We start from the raw sequence: 12711 nt of genomic DNA, 5'->3' as shown, positions 1-12711 counted from the left end.
AAATAAAAAGTGATCAAAAATTCATATGTACCAAAATGATACCAACAAAAACTAAAGCTCGCTCCACAAAAAATAAGACCTTACACAAAATAAAAATGTTAGGGCTACCAGAATATGGTGAGGCAAAGGAAAACATTTTTAAGGTTTTTATTTTTTTATTAAAAATGTTTTATTGAGTAGTAAAACATAAAACAACCTATATAAATGGCCTCAGGATAGGTCTCAATATCAGTCCTGGAAAACCCCCTTAAGGCTCCCAGGCCTGCTATAGTATAATACAACAAATCAGCTTATTTTATTTCTGGTGTGGACATATCCTTACTATTCACATGCTGCAGAGAGAGCGCACAGTGTAAACAGAATTACACTGCAGGTTTTCAATCCACAGGTATATCAATTGTTGATCCAGGCTGAAGGCAGTGGGAGCCTCGCCGGGATGACCGCAGCATTGCTGCTGCAAAAAACAGATAATTTCTGGAGGTTTTTGCAGGAAAAAATTTCAGCCAGATCGGACCTGCTACACGTGGCCATACTCTTAAGGCTCCGTCTAGAGTTTATTTTATATTAACTTCCATCAACTAGCTATATATGTATTTACTGGTGATTGTGGATAGGAGTAATTTTAAGTTAGGGCTGTATTACATTTTGCAGGTGATTGTCGAGAAGGAAGTGTACCTTTCCGGCTATTACATGCAGCGATCTCCTCCACAGTATGGGGAGGAGGAATTGCTAATGAAAATGCTCGTCCCCATCCTAATTGATTGTTTGCTGGCAGCAGATTGTGATTAGACATCTGCTGCCAGCAAACAATGATTCTTAAGCAAACTTTAAAATTGCCCAATAAGCGTTTGTTCATTCATCAGGTAATCTACAGCAGTATTACACAGCCATATGATCGGTAATGAGGGCTCCTGCAAACGCTCATTAGCCATGATCTGGTTTACCATCGGCCAGTGTAATACAGCCCTAAGTTTACAGTATTTGTGTGTGTAGCAAATGCACATAAACAATTTCTTGTAGCTATGCAATAAAACTAAGTAAATTATGTTTGTGAATAAAAATGCATGAACTGGTTTGATTTTGAAGTTAGTAAGTAAAACGGAGTGCATCAGTAGTTAAACCTTTAGGTGAAAGGCCAGCATAGTTTACAAGCCACCAAACTTATTAATAGGCCTGACTACCCTTTGCAATGTCATGTGTAATGTTAATCCTCATCCTAAGTCATCAGTCTCAAATGCCAGCAGTCAGTAGCTGTCCCGTTTGTCTCCTGTACACATCTAGGAGAAAGATGGAGAGTTTTGAAGAAAGTAATGCAAGTAAAGATAACATGTTAGAACTTCCAAGTATAAATGATTCTACTACAGATGAGGAGGACTTAAAAACTACAATCAAACCTCGTCTATCTCCACTTCCCAGAAGACGTAACTCTGTGTCTTCTGACGATGGAGACCTGGAGCCACCACCTACAGTTGCAAGGAAAGTGTCCTTTGCAGATGCATTTGGATTCGATCTGGTATCGGTTAAAGAGTTTGACACATGGGAAATTCCAACTGTAATTCCAAATCTTGTGATGGAAAGCGTTAAAATTGAGGAATTTTATTTCACTCCAAGCTTTATATTACCCTCGGTTGGTGGCATTATGGAAAGGCTGCATGCAAAAAAAGTCACCCTGGAATCAGTGGATTTTATACCAGGCACAACATGCATGAAGGGAATTATTCGAGTTCTGAATTTTTGCTTTGAAAAACAAGTCTACGTCAGAATGTCTCTTGATAACTGGAAAAGCTTTTATGACCTACTGGCAGAATATGTACCTGATTCTTATAATGGGGAGACAGATCAATTTTTCTTTACAATATCATTGGTCAGCCCATATCAAAAAGAGGGAGCAAGAGTGGATTTCTGTATATGTTATGAAACACCAGTTGGTGCCTTTTGGGATAACAATGATGGACATAATTATGTGCTAACATGCCACAAGAAGGAAGAAAATGTAGAAATTGATAAGCAGTCAAATGAGGTAATAGACAAAAATAAGAAAAGCTGTTTAAAGCCATCACTAAGGTAAGCCTAGTAATAAAGCTGTGTATAATTGGCTATGCTATAGCCATATCATGTATTTGTATAGTTCCCTGTTTTCTAGGTGGATTTGTAAATAAACTAGTGTACTTTTCTTTGCACACACAGTTTTATTATTCACCATTATGAAAAATCAGGTGCAGCAGACACATGCATCCTTCTGTAGGTACAACCAACTTTTAAACGGTTATTAATACAAAATTCTGCTGAAGATTGTAAAAATATGCTTTCTAAGTAATTGTACATATACTAATTTTCTTAAAGGGGTTGTCTGGGCTACTAATAATGATGACCTGTCCTCAGGATAGGACAGTTATATGAGACTGTCCAACACCCGACTGCGCTGCTGATCATCTGTTTCAGGCAGCCGTGCCACTGGAAACTATACAGTGTACAGAATGGAAGCAGAAAGCTCTGTATACTGTGTACTTTCCTGGACCGGCAAACTGCAGCTCAGCTCCCATTCCCTTCTATAAAAGCTGAGCTGCAGTACCCCCGCACAGCCACTACAAAGTGTACGGAGCAGTCACTTCCAGCTCTGTACACAGTGGGGGAGCTTCATCATAGACCAGTGTTTAAGTCTATGATCTTCCCTGTACTGTCAGAAGAGGTACAAACCTCATAATCCATTAGGTACATCTCCGACTATCCATGCGCCTAAAAGGAAATCTTCTGCAGCTCAGAGCTGCTGTAGATTTCTGACTTTTTACTAGGGTGGCCAGACGTCCGGTTTTATGGTTCCCTGTCCTCTGTCCGGTGCAGGGCCTGGACGGACACAGGGATGTCCACCCTTTCAGTAGCTCACGCTCAGACAGCACAAGCATGAGCTGCAGCGACTGACTGAGGCTTCACTCACCCCCAATCAATCACTAGAGCCGCAGACATGGCTCCCTGTGGCTGACTGAGGGGGAGAGGAGCACCCCGGCTGCCCCAGCTCACCTTCCACTCAGACATTTCTTCCCTCTCCTCCCCCCGTTTTTTTCCCGGCCGGCGATGGGGGGGGACGTGGCTTCACGCAGGCGGGTGTGTGGTTTCACTTATGCGGGAGTGGTTTATCAGTTGGGGGGCGTGGCCGGTGAGGTCCGGCTTTCGTGGGTGAAGCCAGTGGCCACCCTACTTTTTACACCAGAAAACTGGCATGGATTAAAATAAATATGTGGGCCCACTGGCCCCAACCTCACCACACCCCCTTTTCCAGAAAGTTGTAAGGTGAACCTAAAAACGCCACTTGCAACAACATCTCTTCTCCTAGCACCACAAAATAAAAAACACAAGGTAAATTAAGGGAAGCACCGTATCACTATAGCATACTGTTATACAAACTTCTATAACACCTGTGTGACCAAGCATTAATTAAAAAAAAGCCTTAGCACAGTTGTTTTGTAGTGAGCTTTACAGTCATTGAATTTTAAGCTTTGTAGTCATTCAATTATTAGTAATGTATTGCTAACTAAGATAGTTTAACTTAAGACTCAGATCTGTTATAGTGGGCACTGACTGTATACATATGCATTGCATAGATAATGGTATGGAAAGTAAGGAAAAGTATATGTCCCTCCATAAATACAGTATCTCACAAATGTGAGTACACCCCTCACATTTTTATAAATATTTTATTATATCTTTTCAAGGGACAACACGGAAGATTTGACACTTTGATACAATGTAAAGTAGTCAGTGTACAGCTTGTATAACAGTGTAAATTTGGGGTGACCTCAAAATAACTCACACAGCCATTAATGTCTAAACCGCATGGCAAAGAACTCTCTGAGGATCTGAAAAAAAGAATTGTTGCTCTACATAAAGATGGCCTAGGCTATAAGAAGATTGCCAACATCCTGAAACTGAGCTGCAGCACGGTGGCCAGGACTATATAGCTGTTTAACAAGACAGGTTCCACTCAGAACAGGCCTTGCCATGGTCAACCACATAAGCTGAGTGCACGTGCTCAGCGCCATATCCAGAGGGTGTTTTTTAAAAAAAGACATATGAGTGCTGCCAGCATTGCTGCAGAAGTTAAAGGGGTGGGGGTCAGCTTGTCAGTGCTCAGACCATACACCGCTCACTGCATCAAATTGTTCTGCATGGCTGTCGTTCCAGAAGGAAGCCTCTTTTAAAGATGATGCACAAGAAAGCCTGTAAACAGTGAAGACAAGCAGACTAAGGACATGGATTACTAGAACCATGTCTTGTGGTCTGATGAGACCAATATAAACTTATTTGGCTCAGATGGTGTCAACAGTGTCTGGCGCAGGGTGAGCAGTAAAAAGACAAGTGTGTCTTGCCTACAGTCAAGGGAAGGTCATGGTTTGGGGCTGTATTAGTGCAGCTGGCTGTGGGGAGCTACAGTTCATTGAGCAAGCCATGAATTCCAACATGTACTGTAAAATACTAAAGCAGATCATGATCCCCTCCCTTCGGAAACTGGGCTGTAGGGCGGTATTCCAACAGGATATGGACCCCAAACACACCTCCAAGACGACCACTGCCTTACTAAAAAAAAATGAGGGTAAAGGTGCTGGACTGGCCAATCATGTCTCCAGACCTAAACCCTATTGAGCATCTATGGGGCATCCTCAAATGGAAGTTAGAGGAGTGCAAGGTCTCCAACATCGACCAGCTCTGTGATGTTGTCATGGAGGAGTGGACTAAGATTCCAGTGGGAATCTTTGAAGCTCTACTGAACTCCATGCCAAAGAAAGTTAAGGCAATGCTCGAAAATAATGGTGGCCACACAAAATATTGATACTTTGGGCACAATTTGTCCATTTTCACTTAGGGGTGTACTCACTTTTGTTGCCAGCGGTTTAGACATTAATACTTGTGTGTTGAGTTATTTTGAGGGCACACTAAATTTACACTGTTATACAAGCTGTCAACTGACTACTTTACTAGTCCGACCCTGCCTCTATCCCTGTTTGTTCAGTTAGACAAAAACAATAAAACAATTTCTATGGATTCACCCCCAAAAACAGATATTGACTTTGATAAGACACCCAGTTTCCTTTCGTATTTATACAATACTGTCATTAGACTGTCAGTCATCAGGTCTCTGAATGGTGGAAATGTAATAGATTGAAAAAACATTGGGTAAATGTAATCAGCTTCTAAATTTAATCCTGAAAGTTATGAATCAACTGGCCACAAAAGAAAGACTCTAAAATGTAGAGACATACAATGATCTAATTTCTGTAGCTGTGTTTCCTGTATCTAATACAGCATTTATGATCTATAAATATATATGACCCACCAAATAATGCATTGAGTGGCCAGCTGGTATTTCACGAATGTTACATGTGGAGACCGCAACCTCTTCCTAGGCCAGTGATGTCATGTTCATTGGCCACATGGTCAATTTGAAGCTTAGGCCCATTCAAGTGAATGGGCCTGGGCTGCAATACCAATCACAGTCACTGTACAATGTATGGCACTGTGCTTGGTACTCTATGAGAAGACCACAGCACTCATCAGAGCACCACAGCCTCTTCAAACAGCTGATCAGTAAATAAATCCTGAGGATAGGCCATCAATATTGAACTCCCAGTAAAACTCCTTAAAAGAGGACCTGGCACTACAAAATGCAGTTAAATCTGCAGGCAGCATATTATAGGGCAGGAGAAACTGAGCAAACTTTTTGTTTGAAAAGATTCATTAAAAATGCATTTATTACAAATATAATACTCTGACTTTTCTGACTTTAGTTGTACACAAGGGCATCTTATAAGTGATTGATAGCATTCTCTGTGTAAGTGTGTATACATAGCTGTCAATTACTGATAGCTTTACACATGGTAGGTGTTATCAGTGAATGATAGCATTCTCTGTGTAAGGGCGTTTTTTTTTCGCCCTATAAGATTCACCGGCCCATAAGACGCACCTAGGTTTTAGAGGAGGACAATAAGAAAAAAATGTGTTTCATTAGATCTCAGATCAGGCCAGCAATCAAACCCATAATATTAATCAGACCTCATCTGACAGCCCCAATCAGACCCCCAATGTTATTAAGCCCCTTAATCAGACCTCAGATCAGACCCCAATGTTAATAAGACCCCAGTAAGACATCAGATCAGACCCCCATGCCTCATATCAGCCCCCCCTGCCATTTGAGCCCACATTATGAGCCCCATGCCATTTTTGAGCTCCCATTAGTCCCCATGCCAGTTATGATACCCCATTATTAGCCCCCATGCCAGTTATGAGCGCCAGTGCCATTTATGACCCCCCCCATGCCATTTATGAGCCTCCATTATGAGCCCCCGGTGCTATTTATTATGCCCCCAGTGCCATTTATTATGCCCCCAGTATGAGCCCCAGTGCCACAGCGCATATAAAATAAAATAAACACTTACTTCTCCTGCTCCTGGACGTCGCCACTCCTCACCTTCAGCGCACTTTGTCTTCCTGCTGTCAGCTGTGCTGTGATCCGGCGCGCACAGCATGGGGTCATAGAGTGCCCTCACACTGTGCGCAGCCTTCACAGCCGACAGCCGAGGACCAGGAAGCGGTGAGTACAGAGCGCTTCATTAGTATTCACCCCAAAAGATGCAGGGGCATTTTCCCCCCACTTTTGGGGGGAAAAGGCATCTTATGGGGCAAAAAATACGGTAAATAGTTGGCAGTCACTAATAGATGTACATAGGGGAGGTGTTATCAGTGTTTTATAGCATTCTCTGTGTAAGTGTGCATACATAGATAGTTGTCAATCACTGATAGTTATACACAGGGAGGTGTTATCAGTGTTTTATAGCATTCTCTGTGTAAGTGTGCATACATAGATAGTTGTCAATCACTGATAGTTGTATATATGGTAGGTGTTATCAGTGATTGATAGTATTCTCTGTATAAGTGAGTATACATAGATAGCTGCCAGTCACTGATAGTTTTACACAAGGGAGGTGTTAATAGTGATTGATAGCATACTCTGTGTAAGTGTGTATACACAGATAATTATCAGTCTCTGATAGCTGGACATGGGGGGGGGGATATTATCAGTGATTGATAACATTCCCTGTATAAGTGTATATACATAGATAGCTGTCAGTCACTGACAGTTGTACATGGGGGAGGTGTTATCAGTGATTGATAGCATTGTCTGTGTAAATGTGCATACATAGATAGCTGTCAGTCACTGATAGTTATGCATGGGAAGGTGTTATCAGTGATTAATGGTATTCTCTATGTAAGTATGCATACAGAGATAGATGTCAGTCATTCACAGTTGAACATTGGGGAAGGTGTCATCAGTGATTGATACCATTATCTGTGTAAGTATGTATACATAGCTGTCAGTCACTGATCGCTGTACACAGTGAATTATTATCATTGATTGATAGCATTCCCTGTTTACAGATGCAGCCAAGCTAAACTTGATGGTTAATGCGTTACCAATGACAAGAAAATGTTAATTGACTTTTTCAATCTCAATAGCTTTGGTTGCTAGATAACTTTGTGCCATGTCAATTTTAGCTCTGCTACATCTGTAAGTGTGTAAACAGAGATAGCTGTCAGTACACAGGGGAGGTGTTATCAGTGATTGATAGCATTCTCTGTGTAAGTGTGTATACATAGATAGCTGTCAGTTACTGATAGTTGCACATGGGGGAGGTCTTAGTGATTGATAGCATTCTCTGTGTTAGTGTGTATACATCGATAGCTGTCAGTCTGATACTTTTACACAGGAGTGATATAGAATGAGCAGAGGTTTAATTGTATAATTTAAATGTTTTACTAAATCTTTTCCCACAAAACTATAAATCACTTTGCTCTGTTTCATCTGTTCTATAACATGCTGGCTGCAGATTGCATTTCGTGGTGACTGGTCCTCTTTAAATATGTATAGAGATGTTACTCCAGTTTTTCAACCACTGAACGTGTTGGAGTGAACTTGAAACATTTGTGGGCCTTTATAATTCCTTAAAGGGATCGCCATGCTTGCACACTATAGAAAAAAATCGCCAGCCTACATGTATGTGAGCTCCCACATTCCCAGCCACCAGACAGGCCAGCACTTTTTCCTATAGTGTGCAAGCACGGCCACCGCTGATGGATTGCAGGGTGGTCGTAACCAAGGAAACGAGCGGTGTATAATGTGACAGAAAAATTAATCCAGCCAGCAAAGGAAGCAATATGGACAATCACAATACATTAGGAAGTGCCTGGTATTAACTTTCTCTACATGATAAATGCCACTTACTGAAGTGAGACAACCCCTTTAAATCTGGCCTACATCTCATTAATTTAGTAAATCATACCCACTTTTTCTAGACTGGATTGAGTGGTGTAAAATCAGAAAAAGTTGTACATTTTTGAGCAAGGAAGCCCAGAAAGTCGCAAAGGCTCTCTTTTGTGACTTTTTGAAGCCAAAATTCTGGAGTGCTGGGCTTGATAAATCTCCCACCCAGTGCTTAATTGACATACATTGCTATTATTTTACAATGTGCTATATTTATTTTAAGCTTTCGTCTATAGCACAAATGCAGCACAATCCTCAGTTTCAAGCTTGTCATGGAAACCAAGAGTCTCTGAAGTACGGCTTGATGAGAAAATCTGTACTTGGGTCTTTTAGTCCATAAATCTTTTTGCTCCTAGCAAATCATTTTCTTATTGATTATCCTGATTTCCATTAGGTGCATTTACACTGCCTAATTGTCAGGCAGATTATAGGAAACAAACGCTCCTAAAAACATAAAATATGCAAGGGTGCTTCTGATCACCAGATGAGTGAGCAAAACGCTGGTGAAAAATCTGTCACTTCAATCGTTTTGGCACAGCAGATCATGCCCAGAAACAATTTTTTTTTTATGAGAATGAACGATGGCAATAGCCATTACTCATTTCCAAACAATGGAGGTGATTGCTACATGTAAATGAAGCTCTTTACTCTGATGAGCAGGCAATTGTTGGAATGGAACACTTCCTATCCCGATCATTGTCTGCAGTAAAAATGCGCCTTAACAAGGAAGAAGAGCTTCTTTTAAAGTGGTAAAACACTCTCCAACTTTAGGTTGCATCTCTGCTACAGACAAATGGTACTGGATGCCTTTAACTATTGGTTTGTAAAAAAATGACCTTCGTGGTTCTGCCCACTGTCCTGTGAAAACGTCAATATTAAAGGGAACCTGTCACCTCCAAAACACGGTAGCCCCCAGTGTGTTCCTAATCATGTTTTTCATTCCTCCACTTGTTGTATACTTTATAAAAACGCTGTTTTAGGCCTCATGCAAACCGCAGATCCGCAAAAAACGGAAGCTGCCCGTGTGCCTTCCGCAATTTGCGGAACGGAACAGGCGGCCCATTGTAGAAATGACAATTCTTGTCCGCAAAACGGACAAGAATAGGACATGCTATATTTTTTTGGCGGGGCCACGTGCAAGTCTCGTGCATGCGTGGTGCGCTCCTTGTCACTACGCGATCCCGTCTCCGGCTCCCGCACTCAGCAGGCCTCTTTCCTCTCTCCGCGCATGAGTGGAGAACGCGCGCACGATGGAAAAGCCCGGCGCATGCGCAGAGAGAGGGTAGCGGCCGGTTCAGTGCGGGAGCCAGAGACGGGATCGCACAGTGACAAGGAGCGCACCGCGCATGCGCGAGACTTGCACGATCTCAGCCTCACAGCAGAATGTCAATCACAGTAAAGGGAGGATGGGTAAGGGGTGGGTTTAGCTTGACTTGAAGCAAGGAGGCCGCTGCCCCCTTGACTTCAAGCTGACTCTGAGGATATCAAAAACACAGATTAAAACAGCGTTTTTATAAAGTATACAACAACCAGTGAAGGAATGAAAAACATGATTAGGAGCACACTGGGGGGGGTTTAAAATGTGCTTTGGAGGTGACAGGTTCCCTTTAAAAATGTTAGACATAACTAAACCTACATTTTTAAGTAGATCATGTTGAACTTTACAGTAGTGGAGTGTAAGTGAGGTTGTCAAGTACAAACAACTCAAGTAAATGCTCATGTGCTGTATCTGGAACGGGGAGACCAACAGAAACATTTCCTAACATCTTGTTTTCAAATACTGAAGATTCTTTTATATCATGCTCATATACAGACATTTAACCATTAGAAACACAGCAAATACAATTTAGTAGTTCTCCTTTGTAGCAGAGGCTAAAGTCATCTACACACATCGGTTCAGTCGGAGCCTGCTGATTTAAAGAGTAACTGTCATATTTTTTTCTTCTTTTTGATAATGGGTAGAGACAGGCATAGGGAACATCTTTGTAATATACTTTATTTGGAGAAAACCTTTATTTATACTAGAAAACTAGGGCTGAATGCCCCTTAGCAGCAATCTTATCTAGAGCCGCTGCTAAGGGATATCTGTCTTCCTAACAGGACAGTGCTAACAGGATCTCTGCTCGCTGCTCCCTCATACAGTGGAGCAAATAAAGTAATAATGCATGATATATATATATATACAGGGAGTGCAGAATTATTAGGCAAGTTGTATTTTTGAGGATTAATTTTATTATTGAACAACAACCATGTTCTCAATGAACCCAAAAAACTCATTAATATCAAAGCTGAATATTTTTGGAAGTAGTTTTTAGTTTGTTTTTAGTTTTAGCTATTTTAGGGGAATATCTGTGTGTGCAGATGACTATTACTGTGCATAATTATTAGGCAACTTAACAAAAAACAAATATATACCCATTTCAATTATTTATTTTTACCAGTGAAACCAATATAACATCTCAACATTCACAAATATACATTTCTGACATTCAAAAACAAAACAAAAACAAATCAGTGACCAATATAGCCACCTTTCTTTGCAAGAACACTCAAAAGCCTGCCATCCATGGATTCTGTCAGTGTTTTGATCTGTTCACCATCAACATTGCATGCAGCAGCAACCACAGCCTCCCAGACACTGTTCAGAGAGGTGTACTGTTTTCCCTCCTTGTAAATCTCACATTTGATGATGGACCACAGGTTCTCAATGGGGTTCAGATCAGGTGAACAAGGAGGCCATGTCATTAGATTTTCTTCTTTTATACCCTTTCTTGCCAGACACGCTGTGGAGTACTTGGACGCGTGTGATGGAGCATTGTCCTGCATGAAAATCATGTTTTTCTTGAAGGATGCAGACTTCTTCCTGTACCACTGCTTGAAGAAGGTGTCTTCCAGAAACTGGCAGTAGGACTGGGAGTTGAGCTTGACTCCATCCTCAACCCGAAAAGGCCCCACAAGCTCATCTTTGATGATACCAGCCCAAACCAGTACTCCACCTCCACCTTGCTGGCGTCTGAGTCGGACTGGAGCTCTCTGCCCTTTACCAATCCAGCCACGGGCCCATCCATCTGGCCCATCAAGACTCACTCTCATTTCATCAGTCCATAAAACCTTAGAAAAATCAGTCTTGAGATATTTCTTGGCCCAGTCTTGACGTTTCAGCTTGTGTGTCTTGTTCAGTGGTGATCGTCTTTCAGCCTTTCTTACCTTGGCCATGTCTCTGAGTATTGCACACCTTGTGCTTTTGGGCACTCCAGTGATGTTGCAGCTCTGAAATATGGCCAAACTGGTGGCAAGTGGCATCTTGGCAGCTGCACGCTTGACTTTTCTCAGTTCATGGGCAGTTATTTTGCGCCTTGGTTTTTCCACACGCTTCTTGCGACCTTGTTGACTATTTTGAATGAAACGCTTAATTGTTTGATGATCACGCTTCAGAAGCTTTGCAATTTTAAGAGTGCTGCATCCCTCTGCAAGATATCTCACTATTTTTACTTTTCTGAGCCTGTCAAGTCCTTCTTTTGACCCATTTTGCCAAAGGAAAGGAAGTTGCCTAATAATTATGCACACCTGATATAGGGTGTTGATGTCATTAGACCACACCCCTTCTCATTACAGAGATGCACATCACCTAATATGCTTAATTGGTAGTAGGCTTTCGAGCCTATACAGCTTGGAGTAAGACAACATGCATAAAGAGGATGATGTGGTCAAAATACTCATTTGCCTAATAATTCTGCACGCAGTGTATATATATATATATATATATATATATATATATATATATATATATATATATTACTATATAAGAAAATACAGTTGCAAGAAAAAGTATGTGAACCCTTTGGAATTATATGGATTTCTGCACAAATTGGTCATAAAATGTGATCTGATCTTCATCTAAGTCACAACAATAGACAATCACAGTCTGCTTAAACTAATAAAACACAAAGAATTAAATGTTACCATGTTTTTATTGAACACACCATGTAAACATTCACAGTACAGGTGGAAAAAGTATGTGAACCCTTGGATTTAATAACTGGTTGAACCTACTTTGGCAGCAATAACTTCAACCAAACATTTTCTTGTAGTTGCAGATCAGACGTGCACAGCGGTCAGGAGTAATTCTTGACCATTCCTCTTTACAGAACTGTTTCAATTCAGCAATATTCTTGGGATGTCTGGTGTGAATCGCTTTCTTGAGGTCATGCCACAGCATCTCATTTGGGTTGAGGTCAGGACTCTGATTGGGCCACTCCAGAAGGCGTATTTTCTTCTGTTTAAGCCATTATGTTGTTGATTTACTTTGATGCTTTGGGTCGTTGTCCTGTTGCAACACCCATCTTCTGTTGAGCTTCAGCTGGTGGACAGATGGCCTTAAGTTCTCCTGCAAAATCTCT

General features: G+C 41.3%; 1 protein-coding gene across 1 annotated transcript in view; it reads left to right on the top strand.

Moving 5' to 3' along the window:
• Positions 1-1249: 1249 nt before the first annotated feature.
• The window catches only part of PPP1R3A (protein phosphatase 1 regulatory subunit 3A), a 101959-nt gene continuing 90497 nt past the window's right edge, over positions 1250-12711 (top strand). The window contains exon 1 of the mRNA XM_040411173.1: positions 1250-2064. Within this exon, the coding sequence (XP_040267107.1) occupies positions 1289-2064 (776 nt within the window). The 5' untranslated portion in view covers positions 1250-1288. The remainder of the gene's footprint in view (positions 2065-12711) is intronic.

This window comes from Bufo bufo, chromosome 1 (assembly GCF_905171765.1).
Source record: "Bufo bufo chromosome 1, aBufBuf1.1, whole genome shotgun sequence".
In the NCBI taxonomy this organism is placed as follows: Eukaryota; Metazoa; Chordata; class Amphibia; order Anura; family Bufonidae; genus Bufo; species Bufo bufo.
This window is presented reverse-complemented; position numbering and strand designations above follow the sequence as displayed.